The following is a 25,433-nucleotide window of genomic DNA, read 5'->3' on the forward strand; positions in this document are numbered from 1 at the left end:
TGGAGTTAGAACTTCTGGCTTCATGTTTTAGTGTCGACTCCAATGATGAGGAAGAGCCCAGCGTCAGAGTACAACTGCTGGAACTTGAACTTCCCAGGAGCAGGACCATTTACTCAATAAAGAACAGAACATCCCCTTTCTACGGTATTTGTTTTATGGGAAGGCCTTTTGGGAGATCATTTCCTGTTGGGAAACTTACCTAAAAGGGAAAGGACTGCCTGGCTGTATCCTTTCAGGCTTCACCAAAAATAGTGTATCCTCATGCTTTCTGAAGGCTTTCAGGTGTAGTAAGAAACAAGAGTCACAGGCTGAGACACCTCATGAGAGTGGCAGGGCTTTCATATGACAATAGTGCATGTTACACGCAAGACAGACCTAAATGCATGCAAACTTATTGCATTTAGTATTAACGGAGGCTTGGGACATAGTGAATGGCAGTGCAATTGTCCAAAATGTTTTAGTAGATGGAAGCTTTCCTTCCACCACTGGCACCAACCACTGCAATCATGGAGGTCACTACCCACTATCTTCTTTACTAGCACGAGATGAGCCTGCAAACAGTGGCACAAGATAAAATATGAACATGATAGAACAAGAACACCCACCTTAAACAAATGGGTACAAGCAGGTGACATGAGCCTGTTTTCTTTTCTTTTGAAAGGAGATTCAAATAATCCAATTGGGAAGCAGCACAAATTATGTGTGCAGCAATGAGAGCCTTATTAATAAAGAAGTAAAATTGTAATATTAAGTAGGACTATCATACAGTCAACATGATGCACAAGGACTATTGATAAATAGAAGTATTTGAAAAGCCTTTCTCACATTTATGATCATTCAAATCACATTGGGAAAATGCTTCTTCTCAGGAAATGTCAATAATGAGAGATCTACAGAGCTTTAACACTCAGTACACGGAGTATTGACTATTCCCAAAATAAAAGATTACTTTGGGAAGATGATGATGATTGCGCTGTACAGGTCCAAGTTCCTCTGTTGACGTAAAAATCAGGTTATATCCTCATTGAAGGGTATTGCTCAGAAATAGACCTTGGAGTGAGGGGAGAGGGACATTGCCAGGAAGGCAGCACAGTAGTTGTGAGCGCTCTCTCCTCCATCCCAACCAGAAACCAGAAGTGCTATTTTCTGATCTTTTCACTGAGAGACAGTGCATCCAGGTAAAGCTTTGTGCAACCAGTGGACAGGAGAGACAATTGAAGACCGTATTGAGAAGCCTTATGAGGGCCACAACGCAGAACCAACATGGCATCCACTACATTGCAGGGCCCAGAAGTGTAGACAAAGGGTCACGCGTGATGACTGCGGTCTATGCTGAAAGCACTACTGTTGGACACAGAACACCAGTGAAGCAGTACGACACAGAGTTCAAGTGGGCTAACAAAAAAAAATGCTGCTGGGAGAGTGAAAGCAGATGTGGTCAGTGAAGATAAGTTGTAACTCTTCTTTAATTGCAACTCTCAGCAGGACTGTGAGAACCCACAGCGGGAGCCCCTGGCGCCTCTTGAGAGGCATCAGTGGGGGGCTGGCTAATTTCTAATTGTCCTGACCCCGCCACCCCCACCTTGGCCCCACCGCCGCCAAAACAAGCATTTGCAATGAAATAGGTCTTGCATTAGTGAAAGTTTGAGCTATTGTCATTGCTAATAATAATTGTTCTGTACTGTAATTGCATTTATAGGAGGACCTGATCAGCAACGCCGCTCGCCTGCTTTAAAGGCTTACCTTTGCTCAGAGGGGTCTGGTGTTTTAGCCCTCGTTTTCTTTTCTTCTTGCCCGCTACTTTGCTGCTGACTCACAGCTCTCCCCCCGCCGCCGCAAGCCATCTCAGACCTTCTGCGGCCGCTGTGCGGGGAAGGGCTGCTGATACCGGGTGACACAAGGACTACAGGTCACAGCGTGCAAAGCGGCCGGAAGCCGCCGCCAGAAACGCGTCAGGAGGCGCTATATCATCTGCCAGTTCTCCGGCGGAGCAGGGGACCTTATCAGCAACGCCGCTCGCCTGCTTGAAAGGCTTACCTTTGCTCAGAGGGCTCTGGTGTTTTAGCCCTCGTTTTCTTTTCTTCTTGCCCGCTCCTTTGATGCTGCCTCACAGCTCTCCTCCCGCCGCCGCAAGCCATCTCTGATCCTTCTGCGGCCGCTGTGCGGGGGAGGGCTGCTGATACCGGGTGACACAAGGACTACAGGTCACAGCGTGCAAAGCGTGCAAAGCGGCCGGAAGCCGCCGCCGCAGCCAGAAACGCGCCAGGAGGCGCTATATCATCTGCCACTTCCCCCGCATCGCGGGAGCGCGCAGGAGCGGCGCCGGGCTAAGCCCGGGCAAAGGACGGGCCGTCTGTGGCCGTCCGGGGCTGGCCAAGGCTGGGCTGGGCCACCTCCCTTTATTTTTGTTCTATTTAGGTTTTATATGTTTCCTATGTTTGTTTTTGAGCCTGTAAGGTAGTGTTGTATGTTAAGTGAAATGCATTAGTTTATATTTTTTGGTTTTCCCCGGTTTGTGTCCCATTGTCCAGTTTCTCTTTTATTCAGGTTCTCTTTTTTCACCATTAGGGTTGAGGTTCCACCATGACACCCATTCCATGGAAGGGAAAGGGGAAAACTAGCGCTACTAGCATAACGGGTGGGTCTATCTCTAGAACTATGGATCAGTTTATAACGCGGGCAGCCGTTGTATTGGAACGCGAGATTGCTCTAACTGAGAAGAGACTCTCTCTCGAACCTATTTTTAATAAACTCTCCTCAATGGGTACCTTAAGGGACGCAACCACGCCGGACCGCTTATCCCTCCACTCTTCCAGTGAGGTAACTGGTTTGAATACCAGTAGTGTTGTTGAAGGTTCTGCGGTATCTGTTGATTGTTCCTCCGTTGCTCCCTCATTAGTAAGGACACCATCGAGGCTGGGTTCAGCAAGTTCAAATGTATTACCGACAAAACACGGGAAAAGGAAGCGAGGGGGAGGAGCCCAAAAGGGTAGGAACCCTAAACTAGCTAAAACTACTACCCAGTGTAAAGCCACTGCACCCCTGCCCTCTGAGGGAGTTGCCAATTTATTAACGAATAGGGACTCTATAGAATTGCCATTCCAGACTTCTGATAAACTTTTGGGCCAAATACAGCACCTTATGAAGTCTCTGATGCTTCCCCTTTTTGAAAGGATTAAAGGGATTCTCAGTAAATTGGGGGACCTGGAAAAGTCAGTTAACACTAAAACCTTGGCTTTAGAGCAGGTTATTGGTCGAGGTAGTGTTCAAACGAGCCCAGGTCTAGGAGGCCCAACTCAGGATTCCGGTTCTAACCTTTCGACCATTACTAGGCATTCCTTGCCCATAGCACCCCCATGTCAAAACCAGACTGAATTGAATGGCATAAATAAAGATAAGTTGTATGCTGCTGCAGATAGTTTACTCAGAGGAGATGCCACTCGATGATACATGAACCAGCATTTGCAATGCAATAGGTCTCGCATTTGCGAAAGCTGGTGCCATTGGCATTGTAAAATGACAATGCCTATTATTTTTTGTTTTCAAAACCAATACATAAATAAAAGGCATTGTCATTTACAATGCCAATAGCTCAAACTCTTGCAAATGCGAGACCTAATCGCATTGCAAATTCTGGTTATGTTCTGAAAATCTTAATACAGCCATACATTAGAACACGAGTGTCATGGTACTATGTCGGGAAAGTGAGCACTAACACCAACCACGGAGCATTGTACTGTTGTAGTGAAGTGATTCCTCTCATCTCAGAGTGGCCACTCTCAAGGAAGTGCAGGAGGAGTGCGGTACCTGAAAGCAGTGCAGGCCGAATGCAATTACAGACAGTCACAACACTTTTGTCCTGGTACTATGTCAAATAGTGAGCACTAACACCAAACACGGAGCATTGTACTATAGGCGGTGGGCTGTGGTATGATCCTACAATGGACCCAACCCCGTTGGCTTTCTGTGATTTACTGTGCTGCTGGCACATCACACTGGCAATTATGAGGAACCACGGCATGGGGCTTGGCTCAGTACGCATGCACTTGCCTTAATTTTCCTTTATAGACATTAGCTCCTGCTGTGGGCCCAGGGCTGGAGGACTGGCCTCAGTCTGTGGTCACGTGGATCTGGAAGTGGAGAATCTCAGCAATTTAAAACAGCAGCGCTGCAAGTATGCACCAGGCCCAGCGCAACATTTGGAGTCGGCACTGGCAGTGAATGTATTTTGAAATATTTGAGACATACGGTGCAACCACTCCACAGCTTATGGTCTACACCTCAGTCCTGTCCAACCAGGCCATCCACCCTTGGACCCAGGAGCTAAGTAATTGGCCTTAATGCCCACCAGGAATTATTTCCTAGCAGCCAGCCTTCTTAAGGCCACTGGGTGAGGGAGACTGCACTGCTCTATCCCGCCCCTGGCACGCTTTTATGCAGTGAGGAGAACTGGGCATGTAGCTGAGAGCATCACTCTTTAGAAATTGCATTGTTGTTGCTGTCCCACGCTGTTTCAGGGTGTTTAATGGCGTGGATTTGTGAAGCTCACAAACCCAGTTCTATTGTTGCAAAATATTCACAAGTGTGGTGACCGTGCCTCACGATCAGCCCCCTCACACCACTCTCAAGATAGGTCCACTCACACCACTGATGTCATGGGCAAGGCTTACCGCACTAACAATCAGCCCCCACACACCACTCTCAAGATAGGCCCACTCACACCACTGACGCCATAGGGAAATCTTACCCCACTGATGATCAGCCCCCTCACACCACTCTCAACATTCAGAATGTGGCAAGGCCGGGTCATTGAAATACAGGAGACAAGATTCACGTCATCAGGTGATAAACATGACAAAACAATCACCTAATAGCAGTGTTTACCATGTCGGTTATGATAGGAAGGCGCACCACACATCAGATTACAAGAAGACATAGCCTGGTATAGGATTACATTTATATTTTATGGTTGTCAGTCCTTATCGTGAATAGTTATACAACCACTGAGGAACCAAATATAAATATTTTAAATAAAGAAACCGTTCAGAGCGGAGGCGGGGTTTTCAAGGTTATTGGATTGAGGGATGTTACATAATGGCTGTCCAGGCTCAGGCCATGGGTTAGCTACTGTCCAACTGTAGGAGGGAACATCATTTGTGTCAGCTTAGCGCAGTCGATGGGACCACTATGGATGACAAGAATTATGTAACAATCAGTTTACCGGAAGTGACATCACTGCTAGCAGATTGTAATTTATAAACAATTACATTGCTACTATTCAACTGCAGTAGAGGGGTGACATCACAGCTATCAGATACCAGGAATAGACTCCACTTTTGCCCAATCACCGAACGGGACAGCACCGATTTCTGGCTCAAGAAGTGATGTCACTGGTACAGTGTAATTACTTAATCGTTTAATTCACGGTTTTATAACGTGCTGAAAAGATAACGCCTTCCACATGGCCGAAACTGGAACTATAAATGAAAACACAAACACAGGCTGCAGTTATTAGGCCGGAGCAGCTGCGGGACGACTTTCACGTTAAAGCAAAACAAACGTATTCTACCTCCGTTAAACCAGAGACCTCTCCTTTCGCCAGCGGCCTGCTGATGGATGGGGTTAGACTTTGGCATTCGACGCCGGCCGCCCTTTTAAACAAGCGCAGTGAAAGTGGTTAGGCCGGAGCAGCTTTGGGACGGCTTTCACGTTAAAGCAAAACAAATGCAGCGTCCGTGAGTGGTGCGCGCCTGTCTGTGTCTGAATGCGTATACGTGCACATGTTTTGTCCGTCTCTGAAGACCTAACAAGCCCGCGAGCAACAGACGCCGTGCGGTGTGCATGCACATAGGCTGTCTGGGCACTAGCTGGAAGAGGCGCCGTGAGCGTGCACATAGTCTGTCCGGGCGCCGTGAGCGTGCACATCCATGTCCCCCTTCGGCCATCAAACAGACGACTATACGTCTCGCCAAGGCGAGCAGCGCATGCGCTACGTCGCTAGGGGAGACCTAAAAATGAGATGTGGGGCACAAGTCTGCACCTCAGCAGCAATATAGGTGGGCATTTCGCTCGCTGGTGCAAGGGGGCTAGAGAGGAGATGTGAACTGGAACATGTGCCTTTCACAGGTAATCAGATACTGGGCCCGGAAAGCCTGCAACTGGAGTGTCTGAAGAATCAGTGATGTGACAGCACTTAAGCAACACCACTTCAGAGGATAGTATTGCAGAAGTTGGGCTAGGCACACAGCACCGCCTGACACACAGACTGGGTTTGGGCGAGAGACAGTGTGTATATGCTGAAAGGCAAATGAAAATGACTTTCTCCTATGAAGAAGAGAAAAACAGGCCCCTTGGCCAGCAGTAAGCAACTTGTCTGGAAATATAGTGCTTTGAGATCAACTATAAAGGTGAAAATGAATCAACCAAAGACCAGAAAGTGATAAAGGTTTCCAGTGTAGCTAGCGGGACCACTCTACAAAGGAAAGCTTGAGCCTGCAAAACCCATGAATGAACTCTAAAGGGTCAGGAGAAATAACAAAAGTAGAGCAGCCCAGTGACTATATGGTGAAGGAAGGGGCTGAAGGCCACCACTGAGTAGCAGGGATGGTCCCTGCACCGATACTGGACCAGACCTAGTCACCCCAGAGAGCAGGAAGTGGCCCACCGTACTGATCAAAGCAAGCAGGATAAGCCAAGTAGTGGGAGGACCTAAGTATGCTATAGAGGAACCCACAATGACGGGATAAACGGTAAAAAAAAAAGATGCCCTGAACAAGGAGCTTCTGCGACTACATTGAAATTGTGTAAGAAAAAAACTGACAAATGACCAAACTCCAGAGAGTAGTGACAAAACCCTAGCTAAACTAGTAAAGTGCCAGACACAAGAGGACCTGTGAGAGGACTCTGCCCAATGTGAAGTGAAAAATTCTGAAAGAGAGATGTGAACTCACTAGGGGAAAGAGCAGTCTCAATAGAAGAAAAATGTAGTTAACAGGTCTGAGGAACAGTTCCTAAAACAGAACATTAAGATATATGAACAGTACATACACGTTCAAGGAATGGGCAAAACTAGGCTGTAGGAGAATATGAGAAATGTTTATTAAGTAAGGCACTCGGCCTTTCAATGTCCTGACAAAACAAAAAATACACTATTGCACCCCTAAAAACAAACAAAAAAAGAAAATAATCAACCTTCGATTAGACCGTTGAGCTTCCAGACCACGAAGAGCTTTGAATGATGGTTTATTCCAAAATACACATAAACATTTGTATTAGAGGTATGCAGACTTCTGTTGGGTCTGACTTGGTGCTCTGGATGCCAGCGCAAAGAGAACAGGAAACGGAGGTTATCCTCACACATATTCACTCGTACTCACTCCTTGTTTCAAAACTCACTTGCAGCCATTCAGTCTAACTCACTTGCAGTCAGCCTTACCCATTCTGACTTATTTGTACTCACTCATTTTTACTCTGACTTGCGCATAAATTCTTACTCACTTGCACTCACTCTTAGTCCCTCATTCTCATTCACTTTAACTTATTCCACAAATTTGTTTTCAAACAGATGTGTATGAGCATCGCAAGGAAACATTGAGCACTCCTTACTATTGGTTTGCTGAAGAGGGGAGATGAGGAACAGAGTTTATAATGAGTTGGAGCACCTGTGGGAATAGGAAAGCCTATGCGTAAAGTTTAAAAATAAGAACATTTGAACCATAAAAAAAGGGTCTTTAGGCTTAAAAGAATGATGTAATGGAGGTTGTAAGAATAGAATCTAGACTGTTGTAGAGGGGTTTAGGAAGCTTAAAGGCCTGGTCCAACAAGGGAGTAGGACTTTAATGGCCAAGATAGCTACGCAGGCTATTACAACATTAAGCCGCATGAGAGTGGAATGTCCTCAGTCACACCATCCGCCACTCAGAACCATCTAAGCTTTTCACAATTGCTGTTGGGTATGTTTAATGGTGGCAGCTGTGCCCATGGCTACAGTAGTTAACAGTCAAACTTGGACAGTAGAATTTGCGAAAGCGGGCAGCAGCCAACCAGATTCTTCTTCCGCTCTGCCAAACTGCTTTTATTCCATTGGCAGAGCAGAGGGAGTTACAGGAGCTGGAAAAAATCCCTTTCTTCTATTGCTCCATTGGCACAATGAAGCAAGGGAGAGGAGGAAGTACCATGCCAATAGTACCTGCCTTTCTTTCATTCCCTTGTATGATTCACATATGCTGTAGGGATGTAGGTGAGAAAGACTCAGAGGCATTACATTTGGGCTTTGTCATTTTTACCACAGCCGGCCTTTACCAGCGTTTATAGCCTGCTGCCGCTCCATTGTCATGGTCTAATGAAGTGAATGCAAGAAGAGGATATAAGGGTCTCCTACACAGCTTTGCAATAATATAGTTCTCAGTATTAACGCAGAATGTCGTTTTGTCAAATTATATCTGAAACATGAGGCGTAGGATCGTAACACAATGATAGAAAATTAGTTGTATAAAAATCCTTAATTTGAGGTCATCAGCTTTGGATATAAATTATATATAAAGCTAATAAGCCGATCCATCCGATATTTTACGTCACAGTGAAATACAGAGATTTATATTCCGTGTTTCAGGAAAAAAAGAAGTAAGAATGACTCATAAATCATGTGCTATTTGTTAGACCTGACACACCACGTGGTTTTTCCCCCATCTTTTTGCCTCTGCCTCCTGTATTTTTGATGCTGTGCTGGATTTCGTTTTTGCTGGTTTAGATGTTTTGGACACTCTGCCACTGCTGATCAGTGCCAGAGTGTAAGTGCTCCCTATGTAAATTGTCATATTGATTGGGTATACCTGATTGGCATATTTGTATCACCATGAAGTCCCTAGTAAAGTGCACTGTGTGTGCCAGGGCTGGTGATGACAGATGCTGCTAGTGGGCCTGCAGCGCAGATTGCGCCACCCACATAAGTATCCCTAAAATGGTGTCTCAGGCCTGCCAGCGCAGGGCCTGTGTGCAGTCAGTGGACTGCCATGTCCCCCTGGCCAGTGTCCCCACTGGCTGGGCCTAACCCTTCCCTGTCTGTGCACATAAGTCACCCCTATGGAAGGCTCAAGGTACCCCCCTGGGCAGGGTGCAGTGCATGGGTAAGGTAGAGCATGTACTAGTGTAGGTAACATGCTCTGGTAGTGAGCAGCAGCCATTTTGTGTGCTCACTGCTGCAAGGTTATCTTGCTCCATAGATTAACATGGGAGAGGCTGGTCCCAATGGATACCAGCCTATCTTCCCATAGGAACAAGATGGGACATAAGTGATTGATATCCCTGAACTCAGAATTTAATAACATCTTTTAGGAAAGGTTGTTTTTAATTCTGTGTTTGAAAATAGTACTTTTAGAAAGTGGCTGTTCTCTTGTCTAACCTTTCTGTGTGCCTGGGACTGTTTGTGGATTGACTGTCTGGTTTGAGGGTGACAGGGGCTGCAGAGCCCCCAGGAGGTTGTCTGAGTCAGCCCGTGGATGAAAGGCTGCATCTGCTGCCAAGGAAGTGGGAGGAGATAGCACCTGGGAGTGACTAGGGATGTGCCTGCCTGACAACAATGCTGGCTCCACCTCCCGCTGGGCGACTGTCACCTCTGTCCCTGATACTGAAAAAAAGAAGGAAGCCAGGAAAGCCCCAGTGCCCCAGTAACACCCAGAACTGGTTTAGACCGGGCTCAGGGCCCACTTGCACAAAGACTTCAAAGAACTTCAAAGATTTTTAGGGGTATAAGAGAAGGACCCCTGACAACAGAAAATCAGATTCTACAATCAAGAGGAACCTCTGCTGGAAGAAGGACTGCTGAAGAACTAAAGGAAGATTGCCTTGCTGTGTGCTCTAAGGGCTGACCTGTTCTGCTGACCAACTGAAGCCGAGGAGAAGAGGGACTTTGCTGTGTGCTGTGCCCCTGCTTACTTGAACTAAAGAGACTTTGCTGTGTGCTGTGTCTTCAACTTGAATCTCCAAGGGCCTGAGAAGAGCTGGCCTCCTGTTCCTGGAACCCAGGGTTAAAAGGTTCCTAAAGAAACTCCAAGGCGCTTGAAAGATCGTGCTGTTTTGGCTGACTGCGGGATTGATGTCCAGCTGCAGATCGTGGGCAGAGATCGGTGTGCTCATCGGCACATACTCTGTGAAAGGTGGGGGTCCGTGGTGCCTCCCTCCGTGAGCTCTGCCCTAAGACGATCCTGTGGCCTTGAGGGCGTTCTTATTGTGACCTGTGCCCTCGTAAATCCCTTGCCGCCTGTTCATCGCCGAGGCCTGTGGCCAGCAACACCTTCGAAAGTTTGCCGTTCTTAGCGGGGGCTGCGGAGACGGAGAACGAAGCCGCCGCGCTTTCATTGGCCAGGAGAAACGAGCCCCTCCAGTAACGCCGCACTGGGATTGGCCCAGCGTCATCGCCGAGGCCGCACACTGATTGGTTGCCGGCTCAACGTCATCAGGGGCGGGTCCCGGGAGTCGCACTGCCATTGGCTGACTCCCGGGTGCACACGGAGGCTCGTCGGAATTGCCGCGACATCATTGGCTGCTCCGGGGAAGCCTGTGGAGGATCGGCGGAGCCGTGCCCAAAGCGAGAAGGAGACCCGTCCTCGAGACCCGTCCTCGCCGCGGGAGCAACACGAGTGCTGACTGCCCCTGGCCTGTGTCCCGAAGAGCTGTGCTAGCTCCCCGCCGCTCCCTGGAAGTGCTGAGAGCGGGCGGATAGCAGAAGGGACCGGCCGGGGATTGATGCGAGGCTGTTCTGATCGGCACGGTGGTGTCCCAGGAATACTTGGTGAGGCGCGCTCGCATCGCTTGGGCTCCTTTGTGCGAAGGGCTGATTCTTAGGCTAAGAACACGCTGGCATTACTGGGACCATTCATTTAAAGAGCTGATTGGGGATAAGTCCGTAGTGTTATTTTTACTACTGATTTTAAAGAGACTTGAGACTGATTTTTTTTACATAAGAACTTCCTAAATGCAAGTGGAACCACTAAGATTACGTGCAACAATTTCCTACAGAAGCAACTATAGTGTACTGTCGATTTTTACTGCTGCAACTAGATAAAGTTATATTTTTTTTTATAAATATACTCACCTGTGTGGTCTCAGTTTGTGGTGGATGGGGAGTCATTGTTTGTGTTAAGTGCATTTATTATACAAATTGCGTTGGGGATAAGCCTGCCTGCTCGCGCCAAGCTACCTAGAGGGGGAGCAGGGGTTATCTACTATGTGTATTCCTTCACCCTGACTAGAAGCAAGGATCCCTACTTGGTCTAAGATACTTACCTCTGCCAATTAGAGACCCCCAGATCTAACACTATTGTATAATACTGTGCTTCCATTCCTGAACTTCACTCCCACGCTCATTTAGGGAAACAATGTTGGTTATAGTACTATAATTTAACTAGGACAACAGCAATGGCACTGTTGGCAACAATAGAATCCAAGGGCACAGTGTTGGCCTTTGGTATATCAAATCAATTACCAATAATGTTCTACTTTGGCAGATCTGATGTACTGTACCAAGCTTGTGTTTTTTTGGAATGTATGTTCGCACAACGCACATGATTCCAACGTGTGCTTTTACCACGCGTGTAATGCATCGCAAACTCTGTTACACCGGCAATTCTCACAACGCCCGTAGTTGCAACGCCAATGCAGCGTTTCCTATTGCCAAGTACATAACATTGCACACTGCAAAAGCGCACGTTATTACAAAGCATAAGGTCTATGCAAACCCTTCTTTGTGCGTTGCCCGTCCTACCACTGTTTCAGATTTTTTTGGGGCAAAAGTGTGATCCCGCCTCTAACCACCGCCCCCCCCCGCCATTCGCACAACGCAAATTCTTTTCTATTTTTACTTCCCAACTTTTTTTTTTTCAGTTTGTACAATTGAAAACCCTACATTATTTAAATGTTTCCCTTCAATATTCGGAAAAACTTAATGGTATCGTCCACCGTGTCTGTAGCCATTTCTGCCTCAATTGTCCAGTACCGGCCCATCTCACCCCCCCCTGAGCTCCAGTACCGGCCTCTCTCAACACCCCCCACTGCTCCAGTATCGGCCCCCTCACCCCCCTCCCACCCCTGCTCCAGATCCCTTGTCCCCTCCCGTACTCCCCAGGTCTGTACCCCGGCCCGTGCCTCCACTACCGTCGGCGCCATTGTCCATTTGCCATTACGAGTCTGCCTGCCTCTGGGAGGGAGACACGTGGGGGTACGGATGAGTGGCACCCATAAATACAGCCCTGTGAGCTTTGGGTGCTTAAGTGGTCGCGTCCCAAGTGACTTCTCTCAGTGAGAGCCAGACTTCCGCGGCTCAATTAGCGGCTCCTCTGCCAGGGGTGGGCCGGGTAATGACTGACCCCGGCCGGGCCTCTCCAGCGGGTTTGTTTCAGTTTCACTCCGGCGGAGAGATGAGGGGCAGCCGCCCCGGGCGGAGGACAAGCGGGGCTTGTTCTAAGAACAACCGAAGGGGCAGGGAGTGGGCTCCGACCAGGCCAGCCTGCTGCCCGGGGAGGGATGAGGGGTAAGGGAACTCACCGTGCCCGCCTGCTGCCCAGGGAGGGGTAAAATGTAAGGGCACCCACTGTGCCAGCCGGCTACCCGGAGAGGGACGCAGGTTAAGGGCACCCACTGTGCCAGCCTGCTCCCCCAGGAGGGATGTGGAGTAAGGGCACCCACTGTGCCAGCCTGCCCCCCAGGAGGGATGCAGAGTAAGGACACCCACCGTGCCAGCCTGCTGCCCGGGAAGGGGTGAGGCGGAAGGGCACCCCTCTGTGCCAGGCTGCTGCCTGGGGTAAAATGTAAGGGCACTGTCAGGATTAGGGTGGCTTGCGGTCTAGGGCCCGCCCCACTCAGCAGAGGTCTCCGTTTGCCATCATGTTTGGTACCACTATGTGGTAAAATGCATCAGAGAACTTTGGGAGGACATTGGTGGCAGAAATGTTCAAGGGGACTTTAACAATAATGCTAACTAATGTATTCTGCCCCAGTAATGCGAACTAATGTATTCTGCCCCTGTTTGTGCTAAGCACCTTTTTGTACATGTGTTTTCCGCCGCATGCGTGAGGTTTCACACCCCTGTCGCATGCGTGAGATTTGGCAGGGCGTTGTCACATCGATGTACGCGACTACGCCCAACCTTCTGTGCTCACTATTCTGCGTGTCTTGAAGGGGTGACAGGCTGTCCTCGGAGCTCCGTTTTCATTTCAGGTCCTGAAGAGTCTTTGCAGAAAACTGAAAGGCAGTGGTGAGTTTTCCCAATCCAGAGAGCGGAGTCGCTTCGAGATCTTCGGCGTTGCTGCAGTTCAGGGTTTGATTGCCAGGAGAAGAACGGCTTTGTGTGTCTAGCGTTACTGCTACGACCTCAGAGTTTTCTGCTGACCACCAGTTTGTAGAGTAGGTCGTACTCTACAGGTAGGAGTAAAGTATTTAGTCAATTCAGAATTTGAAGGTTTTAATTATCTAAGAATTTTGCATTATTCTTGAGAAATGCCCTAATGTAAAATGGTAAAGATATAAAAACGAAAGCAGCAATTAATGTTTGTTTCAAGGTTTATTTGGCGCAATTCAATCTTTCTCGTATAATTGAGAATCCTGACTGAACAAGTATATTATATATTGTTTAGAATGAGAGTGTATAGGAATTGTTTGAAGATAACAATAAGGCACATCTTCTAGTGGATTATATTTCATTTTGGTGTTTTCATTTGCTAAATCCTGCTTGGAAAAACTAACCATCAGGAAAAAAGGGTCAAACTGTTAAATGCTGAAATCAAAGTATTGAACAAGTTTAGTACATGTTTACATATTCTAGAACAGCCTTTTTCTACTGAAACTGAAGTAGATTCAATCATTTCATTTATAGGCTGACTTGGTCTTTAGAGAGAATCAGAGCTTTGATTAATATTATTTTTGGTCTAGCAAAGCTAAAGAATATTTGCAAAATAACTTTTCCTTTTCAGATCTCCTTCCCAGCTGTTCCCTTCCTAATCCCCTCCCCCCCCCCCCCCCCCGCTTGATCACTTCAATATTCTGTGTATTTATTACAATCAGAATTGGAGGTATCGAGAGGTGGGCCCTTATAGCATCACATCAGATCCTGAGGAAGACTTTGTCTGACAGGCACCCACTGTGCCAGCCTGCTCCCTGGGGAGTGGCACCCCAAAACACTGTGTGCTCGCGGGAATCCTGCTCTGGAGCGAGAGGCACCATTCAGAGCTATGGGTGCCCTTTGAGGCTGCCTTGGGGTGGGCTGAGGGGTCCGGGCCCCCCGGGTCCTCTCTGGCAGGTGATGTGGCACCCTGAAATGATACAGGTGCTCAGAGGAAGCCTGCTCAGGGGCAGAGACTCCATTCTGAGCTAAGGGCACCCCCAGCACCCACCTGAGGCCTGGGGAGAGTGTGGCTCGTGGCCCCTGGTAGTGTCATTTTAAGGGGGTTTGAGGCCCCAGAGAGGCACATTTGAGGGGCCCCAGACGCACCATACAGCATAGTAAAAAGCAATATTAGTGTACTTCACTGTGCGTCATAGTCCATCGATTAAATGTCATTATTACATGTAATACCCAGATTTAAGGCGTCATACACCATACATCATAGTTCATAGTTGTGCGTCATGTAATACCCTGATTTAAAGCACCACACAGCATAGTAAAAAGCTATATTAATAGCATGCACGCGTTGTGAATATTAATAGCACCATACGGCATGGTATAGTAAAAAGCTATATTAATATAGCTATATAATATATTAAGCTATATTAATAGCACACACGCGTTGTGGATATTAATAGCACCATACAGCACAGCATAGTACAAAGCTATATTATTATAGCTATATAATATATTAAGCTATTTTAAAAGCTATAGTAATAGCACGCACACGTTGTGGATATTAATAGCACCATAAGGCATAGTGAAAAGCAAGAATGTCATGTCATTATTACAGATGATACCCTGATTTACGGCACCATACGGCATAGTAAAAAGCTATAAAAACAGCACACGTTAGCACGCTTTGTGGAAAACTGCGATGTAACAGCATGCGCGATGTAACAGCATGTGCGTGGTTATGCAACCGCGATGTGCTCTCATCGTTGTAATGGGTGGTCGCCGTTTTTTGGGGGGCATTTTATAATATAAATTTTGAGCTGATGCATCTTTCAAAGAACATGTCAGCCTAAATAAAGAATTCCTACTATTAGCATATTCTAGTATATCGCTTCACAAAGTTAATAAGTTTAAATGAGTTGTCACATGCAATAGGTCCCTGATAAATCCGAAATTATTTGCACCATTAGAAAATCCCTGGTTATTTTCTTTTCTCAGAAAAAAATGTATATCCCCAATTGTTTTTCCATCAACAGTACATTTTGTACCTTCTTGTTTCCCAGATATCACCTCGGCATGTGATTCTGAAAAGATGAAATCAAACTCCAGTGGAATGTCCTTCAGCAGATCTTGTAGAATTGCACTTTGCTGGCTGCAAAAACACAAAAAGAAAAGAATATTCCACATTACAGTACTGGCAAGAAGTGTCTTCAAAACCTTTAAGACAGCCCATTTTCTCATTTGTGGAGCAATGGGATTGGATGTGGTTCACGATTACCATCAAGACAGATAAAACAACATCTGTTCATAAGTATTCCACAATGTAAAATATGGATATCAACTTTTCTCCCCACAGATGTTACATCACAGCAATGAATAAGAGGTTTTGATCTGGTCATTTATGCTAGTGGCTCACAGTGCAAGCCATGCATAAAAATAATATTCACAACCTGTGCAATCATTTGTACCAGGGTGTAAAAGTTCTGCAAAGACCCTTTAATCAGTGGAGTATTTCTCCTTGACTGGTTACCTAAGAGCGGCATTTCATAGTCATTATTGGACCCATTTGAGGAAACCATAAATGGTGAAAAAGTCCTGTCTGCTTAATTACCTGGTCTAAGTCCCATTCATGAAAGGCATCGAGATACCAGAGTATTTGCAGTGCTGCTGCACGCCTCCAGGACATGTTCTGTAAAGATGTGCATTTGTCTGGCAATTTCCCAGCTTTGTATCTATTCTGCTATCTTTGATATCACTCTAGACTTTGTGCCTTCTTACTTGTTCATGCAGTACATGGTTGCGTTCATCAAACGTGCAGCACTTTCCTCTGGTAGGATGTTTGTAATGCCTTGATGCTAGAAATACTGGTTTGAGCTTCAATACGTTTGTGTGTAGTTCAGTTTCTGGGACATTCACCATTTCTTCACTGCAAGTCCCACCAGATTTGCCTCAAAACATGTAACATACCTAGTTTAACTCTGCATTCTACTGAATAGGTTCAGTATGGCATCTTTTTTCTTGAAGTAAAAAATGTAGACAAATGAACATATGCGTGCTCCAAATAACTCACAATGAGGTCTACCCAAAACCCACAAGTCAAAGCATCTGATCTTCAGATGGTTTTCCTCTGCCATCAGGTTTGGGTGCACAAGTTGTGTCAGTGGAAAAGAGGCATGGTACATATGAAACTTTACAGATTATGATAGTAGAAAGTGGATCTAAGAAGGATCACCCGATGTGTGACAGCATGTTTAGCTACCAGTCTAAAATGTCCTGTGCCTTCTTTGTTACAAACACTAGGGGCCATTTGTAGGAAGCCTAATTGCTCTCGCAAATGCTGAAATTCGCAGAAATTCAGCATTTGCGATCGCAATTAGGTCAATGTGCTATGTAGCACACAAAAACCCACATGCAAAATAAGGAATCGCAAAATGTGCGATTCCTTATTTTGCTATTGCATTTAAGGAATTGCAAATTGTGATTCCTTAAATGCAATGTAGGAAGCACCCAAGTTGTGCAAATTTTGGCTTAAGGAATCGCAAAATACCACCAACTTCAGGTTGGTGGTATTTCGCGATTTCTTTGAAAAATGCACTTTTTGACATTTTTCAAAGTGCCATGTGGGTCACATAAATGCCCTTAGGGCATGTATGTGGGCCACATGTGCACACATGTCAATTTCAGGGGGGGTGCAAAAGAGTGTCCTATTGACACCCTTACATCTCTGAAATTGCATTCTCAATTTGCGATTCTCTAATTGAGAATCGCAAATTGAGAATGTCTTTCCACTCATTCCTATGGGCCTTCTAGCCCATAGGAATGAATGAGAAGGTATTCCTTATTTGCGAATCGCAATTTGCGATTCGCAAATAAGGAATAAGTGGAATTCGCAATAAAATTTGCTAATCCTACCTACATTTCGTTTTGCGATTCTCTAATTGAGATTCCCTAAAAATCGCAATTTGAGAATCGCACAATCGAAAATTACCTACCTATGCCCCTAGATCTTTCTAGTCCCCTGAACTGTGTCCGACTGCAAAAGTAGTTTATTTAATGGCCGTGTATGCAGGCGCGCCTGTTCCAATTTATCCAAGGTGTTATTCCCAAAAATGTAAGCACCGATTACACTGTTAGATTGTAAAAATATGGAAAATTGAATATTTTTCTGGAATGTCAAAATTCATTCAGATTTTGGAATGACCAGAGATTTCGCCATAGATAAGTTACCCTCAGAATATGTCTACAGAGGGTTGATTTATGGTTTCTCTTGTTGAGCAGCTACGTTTTTTCTGCATCGTTAACAATGTACAGAATGTATTTTGACACTCGATTACACATGGGCATAGTGATGTCTATAAATTGAGCTTTCTAAGATGTGTATAAGGTGTGTTTGCTGGACTCTTTTTAACGAGTCATCAATTTGGGGCTAGGAGCCATATTTTCACCCTGATCTTCGCCCTGCACATTTCTCTGTTATTTCTGAAGGAAGCAGTAAAGCAGAATCATATTTGTTTATATCCATGTTTTTTTTTTTTTTTAAATATATTTTTATTGCAGAGTTATAAACCACAGGATACAATTAGTCAACCAGTTCACTCGTGACATCCCCCCGTTCAATAAAAAAATCCAAATCGTACACAGCCATTCAGCCCGCATCCCGGAGGCCGGGCGGCATATTACTCCATTCAATAGGAAAACATCACGGTGCACGTCCCATAGGGACCATGGTTGAAATGTCGTTTTACGTATCTGCTTTTACCCCCCCACCCTCAACATCGCTCCAGTCAGCCATCCCAGTGATAATCAGTGGTACCGCCCATGTCGGGACCTGCCCTAGGCGCTATGGTTCTGTCAAGCCTGGCCGCTCCCCCCAGCCATTCCGCACTCCACACAGTACCCACCATCCTAGTAGATTCAAGGTGCCCTGGCGGGCTACCATCTAATGGCTTCCGACCCACCCCAAACTCCCATTAACCAGCCCCCCCAAAGCCCCCCCCCCCTGGCAACTGCTAAGGTGTATGCCTCGTCCTGTCGAGTTGGATGGATCCACTACAGTGCGAGTTATAATACTTTTGTATTCGCCCCGCGGTGTCCACCGGCTTAGTTCTCACCACACTCATCCTCTACCAAAGAATCACGCAAGGCCTGCACCACTAACTCCCATGCACGCGCCGCATCCAATGCCTTCTCATTCCCCATCTTGACAGCCTGCTTCATCCGGAGCACACTCTCGCAGTCAGACCACCGCAGCAATTCATTCTTCCATCTACGCAGTGAGGGTCCCCCCCTGGACTTCCAAAGCCACGATATTTCCCTCTGCGCCAGTATCAGACCCAGATCAATGAATTTGCTCGTCACCTTGGTGTGTTTGGTGTGCGGGAACCAGAGCAACAGGCATGCCGCCATAGCGAATTCCACCTCCCTGTCAGTCACTTCGTTCAGGAGGTCCCCCACCTCCGCCCAGTAGGCCTCCAAGTGCGAGCACCCCCAGAACAAATGGTCCATGTCCGCTCCCGGAGACGAACACCGTGGGCATCGGGCATCCGGTACCTGAAAGTACCGCTGTATTTTCTCAGGGGTTAAGTAGGCCCTATGAAGCACGTAGAAATGCACTTGCTGGAAGCGCGCATTTCTCGTGCCCTTCCACGTGCGCCGCAAGATATGGCCCCATGCCGTGTCCGGTATGGGCCGGCCCACACTCTCCTCCCATTTAGTCTTGAGCCCCTGGAGCGGTTCCAGTCCCTCATTCAGCATCCTATTATGGAGGCACGTCACAGCTTTGAACGTACCTGCCGCCATCACCACATATTGGCACGCCATAGTCGTTGTTGGTTCCATGAGCCCCCCTCTCCAGTGCTTCTGTATGGCAGCCACCACCGCCGCGTGTAGGAGGAACCCCCCGTCGGGCAGCCCGAACTGGTCCCGGAGCGCTTCGAACGGTGCCAAAGCCCCGTCTATGTATAGGTTGCCTACTACCTGCAGTCCCGCCTCTTCCCAATCCAGCAATGGGGACCAATCTCCCCCGTGTGGCAAGGCCGTCAGCATACCGATCGGGATCTCCGGTGCATAAGGCCGTGACGCCTTCGCTCTCCGAAGGCTCCTCTGCCAGCACAGCCGGAGCGTCCGCTCCTCCATGGTGAGGGCCCGCAACTCGAGCCTCTGTTGCATGATAATATAGGACAGCACGTGGCGTTGTATCCCCCGATCCCGGTCCTCCTCTGGACCCCGAAACACCCTAGCCACGTTCTGTGTAAGGACCTGCAACTGCGCCGCTAGATAATACAGCTCGAAATCGGGCACAGCCATGCCCCCTTCTATCTTGGGGCGAAGTAGCGTGCTCAGGGCCACTCTACGGCGGCCATGCCCCCATAGGAAGCCAATAATCATTGACCTCAGGTCTCTAAAGACCCCCTGGGGAATCCAGACAGGCAGCGTCCGGAAGTAATAGAGGAAGCGGGGGAGCGCCACCATTTTTAAAAGTGCGATCCTACCCAGAACCGTCAGCGGGAGGGTCGACTAGAAAGACAAGCTGCCCCTCAGTGCCCGGACACAGCGACCAATGTTGCCCTCCAATAGGTCCGCAGTTGCGTGGTAGATGCGAACTCCCAGATAGGTGAAACAAGATGGCTCCCACACCACGCCCAAATCGCCGCCGGGGTCTGGCGATCCCGCTCGCAGCGGAAACACACAAGTCTTCGCCCAATTGACCTTAAGGCCCGACAGCCGGCCAAACTCAGACAACAGATCCATCGCTCCGACCAATGCCCGCGTGGTGTCAGCGAGGTACAGGTGCAAGTCATCCGCATATAGCGATATATAATGCCACTGCCCGCCGCTGGCTATCCCCGCGTACCTGTCACCCGACCGCGCATGGACCGCCAAAGGTTCCATCGCCAGAGCAAACAATAGGGGGGACAGAGAACATGCCTGTCGCGTGCCCCTGCCCACCGGGTATGCCGCAGACACCAGGCCGCCCAAACGCACTCTCGCCGTCGCCGAGGTATATAAGACCCTCGTCCACCTGCGGAACCCCTCGCCCATGCCAAACCTCTCTAACACTCCATCCAGGAACGACCATTCCAAGCTATCAAAGGCCTTCTCGATGTCTACGGACAGGACCGCCGGGGCTCCCTCCCCGTCCAAGATGGCGTCCATTATTCCCACTAGGCGGCGAATATTCAGCGTCGTGCTCCTCGTGGGTATAAACCCGGCCTGGTCCCTGTGTACCAGGCCCGTCATGTGTGGGGCCAGCCTGGTGGCTAGGATTCGGCTCAGAATCTTGTAATCCACCGTCAGCATGGATAGCGGGCGATAGGACCTCACATCCGTTGCATCCCGGCCAGGCTTTAGGAGCGGTACAATAAAGGCCTCCCGCATGGACCCAGGCAATTCCCCAGCCTCAAAAGCTTCCGTATACACCACCAGCAGCCTGGGAGCCAAGCTGTCCACATACTGTTGATAAAATTCAATCGGCAGTCCGTCCACCCCGGGCGTTTTGTTGCGGGCCATATGTTTGATGGCCACCCATATTTCTGTGAGCGTGATCGGGCTACCCAGCTCCTTCGCGTCCTCCTCGTCCAGGACCGGAAGCTGCCTCTCCCCCAGGTATTCCGCAATGTCCTGAACCCCCACTCCCAGCTGACTCTGGTTCAATTCCTCATAATACCCCCTAAAACGTTCCAATACCGCTGCCTGGGAGTACACCATCTCCCCCCGCGCATTACTAATGCTGAGGATCGGGCAGCCCCTAAGTTCCGGATTAGCTAGTCTGGCCAAGAGGGTGCCCACCTTGTCCCTTTCCGCATGTGCCCTGATGATATACTGCCTGTAGTCACAGCACCTTAAACGTTCCGTCTCGGTGGCAACCACTTCCTTCGCTTCCAATAACTGGGTCTGTAAATCTGGCGTAGCCGGCCTGCGGCGCTCCAAGTCCCTCAAAGTCTCTTCCGCTTTCATGAGTTCGTTCAACACAGTCGTGCGAGCATTCGAAAACCTACCCAAACACACCCCTCTCACCACCACTTTCATTGCATCCCATTCAGTGGACCTACTCGTGGCCGTGCCCTCATTCACACCGAAATAGCTATCAATGCCTTGCTGAACCGCGTCGCTGAACATAGAATCCTCAAGCGTCTCCGGCCGAAGCCGCCATGTTGGTATCACTGAGCGCTCTCGCTGCATGTGTACCAATAGGGGGTTATGATCTGAGATAGTCCTAGCCAGGTACTCCGCATGGGAAATCAATGGGGCTAGGGATCCACCGCAGAGCACCGAATCAATCCTGACATGCAGATCATGGAGAGCAGAGTAAAAGGAATAATCCCTGGCTTCCCTGTGCCGCTCCCTCCAGACATCCAGCAACCCCCATCTATCCTGCCAGTCCTTCCTGTGCGCGGCCAACCTGCGCACCGGGGAGTCCACCAGGGGGGGGTGGGACCTATCCAGAGCCACATCCGTGAACGAATTGAAGTCCCCCCCTAACACTATCGGGCCCGCCAGGAAAGAGGCCAAGGACCCCGAGAGGCCATCAAAGTATCGAGCTTGATCAGTGTTCGGCGCATACACACAGCAGAAAACCACATCCCGTCCATATAACCTCCCCTCCACCGCCACAAACCGGCCATCTGGATCCACGACTTGATTCAGCACTTGACAGGGTATCCCCGCCCTCACCCAGATCAACACCCCCCTGGCATACGCTGAGTAAGTGGTGCCGAACACCTGGCCCCGCCATCTTTTCTGCAAAGCAGCGCACTCTTTTTTGGTGAGATGAGTCTCTTGTAGCATAGCGATCTGAACCCCCCTGCGCACTAGATATGCATGGACTTTGTGACGTTTCACCATTGTTCGCAGCCCCCGGACATTCCACGTCAGGCATTTCAAATTAGGTAATGTCCCCATTCCAGCTTCGTACAGTCCGATTCAAATAACGAAGGTTCATAGCCCCCCCAATGCAGTTGCCCCCCCCCAAACATACCCAGAACAGAAAAACTCCCCAAACCCCACTCCCCAGGACAGAGCACACGAACCCAATGTCCGCCCCCATCCAAACCTTGAACCAACTTCTCACACTCTTACCCTGTGGTCTCCACCACAGTCGGCCTTAAGGGCCCAAGGGGGGTGAGTCACCGCCGACCCCAGCTAGCGGAGCCCGCGCCCCGCGCCTTCATCCCCTCCTAAGCACACAGCCCTCCCACCCGGCATCCCGCCCTCCATCAACAGGATACCACCCTACCATGAAGTCTCGATCTAGTCCCAATCCAATCTCAGCCGCAAAAGATACCATCCGATGTCTGTGGGGTCACTATCGGCCCCTTCGAGCTTTCCGCCTCTGAGAGTTCCTCTCCCGTCCTGCTGCCTTCCCCTCCCGAGTCCGTTTCTGCCAATTCACTGTTCTGTTGCGACCCTGTAATGGCCGCCGTCGCTGCGAGTGCATCCCTCTTCTCCGCCGCCATTTGAGCCTCCCGTTTCTCCCGCTGACGCCTGTTGCGGGATCTGATGCGTTGCGATTGCCTCACCCGGGGCTGCTTGGGTTGGTCTCGCCTACTTTTATGCGATCTGTCCGTCCCCGCTCTATACGACTCCAGCCATTGCCAAACTTCATCCGGAGTCTGAAAAAAGTGCGTAGAGCCATCCATTATGATCCGCAGCTTAGCCGGATAGAGCAAGGAGTACTGGATGCCTTCCTCCCTGAGCTCCTTCTTCACCGCTAGGAACGATGCCCTGTTCTTCTGGACCGCTTGAGTGTAGTCCGGGAAGATCGTAACCTTACTGTTCTCCACCTCATAAGGGCCCGACATCCTGGCCCGCTGGATGAGGAGATCCCGGTCCTTGTAGTGGAGGAGCCGCACCACCATCGGTCGAGGGGGGGCGGCCAAGCCCCGGCGGGCGAGCAGGTACCCGGTGAGCTCGCTCCAGAGTGAAAAAAGGAGTAAGCCCCTCCGGCGTTACCACAGTGCGGAACCAGTTCTCCATATAGGCCACCGCATCCTCCCCCTCAATCCGTTCCGGCAGGCCTACGACCCGCACGTTGTTCCGTCTATTGCGGCCTTCGGCATCCTCCGCCCGTCGCTCCAGCGAGTCCAGCCGGGCCAATATGTCCGTGATCCTGTGTTCCGCGGTCACCACCGATGGCTTCAGGTCCAGCAACAGTTGGTCATGGTCCTTGACCCTGTCCGCCAGCTTCGCGTGATCCGCGCGTAGCAGCCCCAGGCCCGTGGCCACTTGGGCGATGTCTTGGTGCAATGCTTCCTTAGTCGAGGTGATCGCATCGAGTATGGCATCCAAACGCCGGTTCAGCCGCTGTTCTTGGTCAAGCTCCGGGGAGGGAATCTCGCCCAGCCGAGTTGATGTCGCCGAGTCCCCCTCAGCGCGTCCCTCGGCCATCGGCCCTCCGATCGCCGCCATTCCAGGGTGCTGCGTCACAGGTCCAGGAGCCCGTTTTGTGTCGGCGCCCGTAGTTCAGTGCCAGCCCCCTGGCACCGGGCAGTGCAATGTCCCCACCGACGCTCTCAGGAGCAATGACCAGCTTGACGAACTCCGTTCAGCTGACCCCCTCGGATGCCTGAGGGGGGAAGGATGAGTCTTAGGGCGGCGGCCAGCGAGGGTCCCCAAGCTCCGGGCGAGTCAAGTCAGCGTCCCCTGGTCTCAGGACACAGCACCGCCGATCCTAGTGCCTCGATCAGCCGATTGCAGGATCTCTTGCCAGTCGGCGACAACTTGGCTCAGGGCTGAAGTTCGGGGCCGTCCGACCTTCTCGCCGCCATTTTCTTCGCACCCTCGACAACACCTCGGCCGCCTCTCCGACTCGGTCTCCTCGGGGCCAGCAGTCCCCCAGCGACTCTCCGATTGTGCCCAGCTGTCCCCTTACACTTCAGAGGGCAGGAGCGCCGTCTCCGGGTCGCCTAGGGTTCCGAAAACAGGAGAATTAGCGGGATTCCGCGCGGAGCTGCGAGCTCACGCCGCCATCCCGATCGGCGTCCAAGCCACGCCCCTATATCCATGGTTAATGTTCATGGTGTTCTCAGTGAATCTTCCCCGGCTTACTCACAAAACTGTAATTATTGCTTTAAGGTCTTTCTGCTAGAACACCGTACCCTATTCATTCATAATAGCTTGCTGTTGTTCATGTATCTAGTTTGTTCCATCATCTCCAGATGGCATTAGTATAGAGTGGGTTAAATAAATATTCATGAAGAGGGATAGTGCTTTGGTGCTAAGGCAATATGGTATTTAATAAGACTATGCAACGATTTGCTATGGATGTAACATACTTCATAATACCACAATGATTCTGCAGTTCTGCTACTTTCATATGTGAAAATAAATCTATAAAAACCCTCGTTTTGGGGTGAGTCAGGAGACTTTCCTGAAGACTTAGACGCTGTCCATTTATAGCCTGAATGTGCTACACATTTGGGACAAAATGTTTGATTTGGCATTTTTCTGTAACGCCCTATTTGCGGAGAGCCTTCATGGCATTTGACTGTACCACATTTCTTTTGTAATTGGTTTTAAATAAATCTTAAAAATGATTCTGTTGAGCTAAACCTCAGGCATTGAGTGAGCCCTTTTAGTTAATTGAATTCATTTCTGATATTTAAATCTGCTGGACTGTGCCTTACCTCTGGGACACACTGCCTCATGAAACTGAGGTTTAATACAGTCTCCGATTCATCAAACTGTGGACATTCTGTTGAGGTAAATTTTGGAGAGCCAAAATTGTCGAGTTCCCACTCCCACACCCTTTACCCTATAGTTATAACTGCTATACTGTCCTGTTGGTTTTCTTCTAAAATTGCAAACAAATAAATTCCTTTGCTTTGTAAAACTTCACTTGGAGTTAGTCATCTCTAGGGGAGTTGCCTGCCACCAAACCTTGCTAGAATTTTTTCGCCATCTAGATATTAAGAGCAATCCTTTGCTTTCCCATAACTCTAGATAGAATGCATTAAGCAGGTTTTCCATTTACTCAAACACAAGGGGCTGGCAGTTCATTTAAGTAGTCACAAAATAACTTCTTTATATCTTTTTGTGTGAGCACTAAACTTTCCTGCCACTCCTCACTGTAGTCAAAAAAGGAGGTGGTTAGGTTTGGTTGTGT

The 25,433-nt window shown here is 48.9% G+C and overlaps 1 protein-coding gene across 1 annotated transcript in view; it reads right to left on the bottom strand.

The window, feature by feature from the left end:
* ENTPD7 (ectonucleoside triphosphate diphosphohydrolase 7) overlaps positions 1 to 25,433 on the bottom strand; it is a 229,407-nt gene that overhangs the window by 95,467 nt on the left and 108,507 nt on the right. The window contains exon 6 of the mRNA XM_086922599.1: positions 15,379 to 15,482. Within this exon, the coding sequence (XP_086778725.1) occupies positions 15,379 to 15,482 (104 nt within the window). The remainder of the gene's footprint in view (positions 1 to 15,378; positions 15,483 to 25,433) is intronic.

This window comes from Lissotriton vulgaris, chromosome 5 (assembly GCF_964263255.1).
Source record: "Lissotriton vulgaris chromosome 5, aLisVul1.2, whole genome shotgun sequence".
In the NCBI taxonomy this organism is placed as follows: domain Eukaryota; kingdom Metazoa; phylum Chordata; class Amphibia; order Caudata; family Salamandridae; genus Lissotriton; species Lissotriton vulgaris.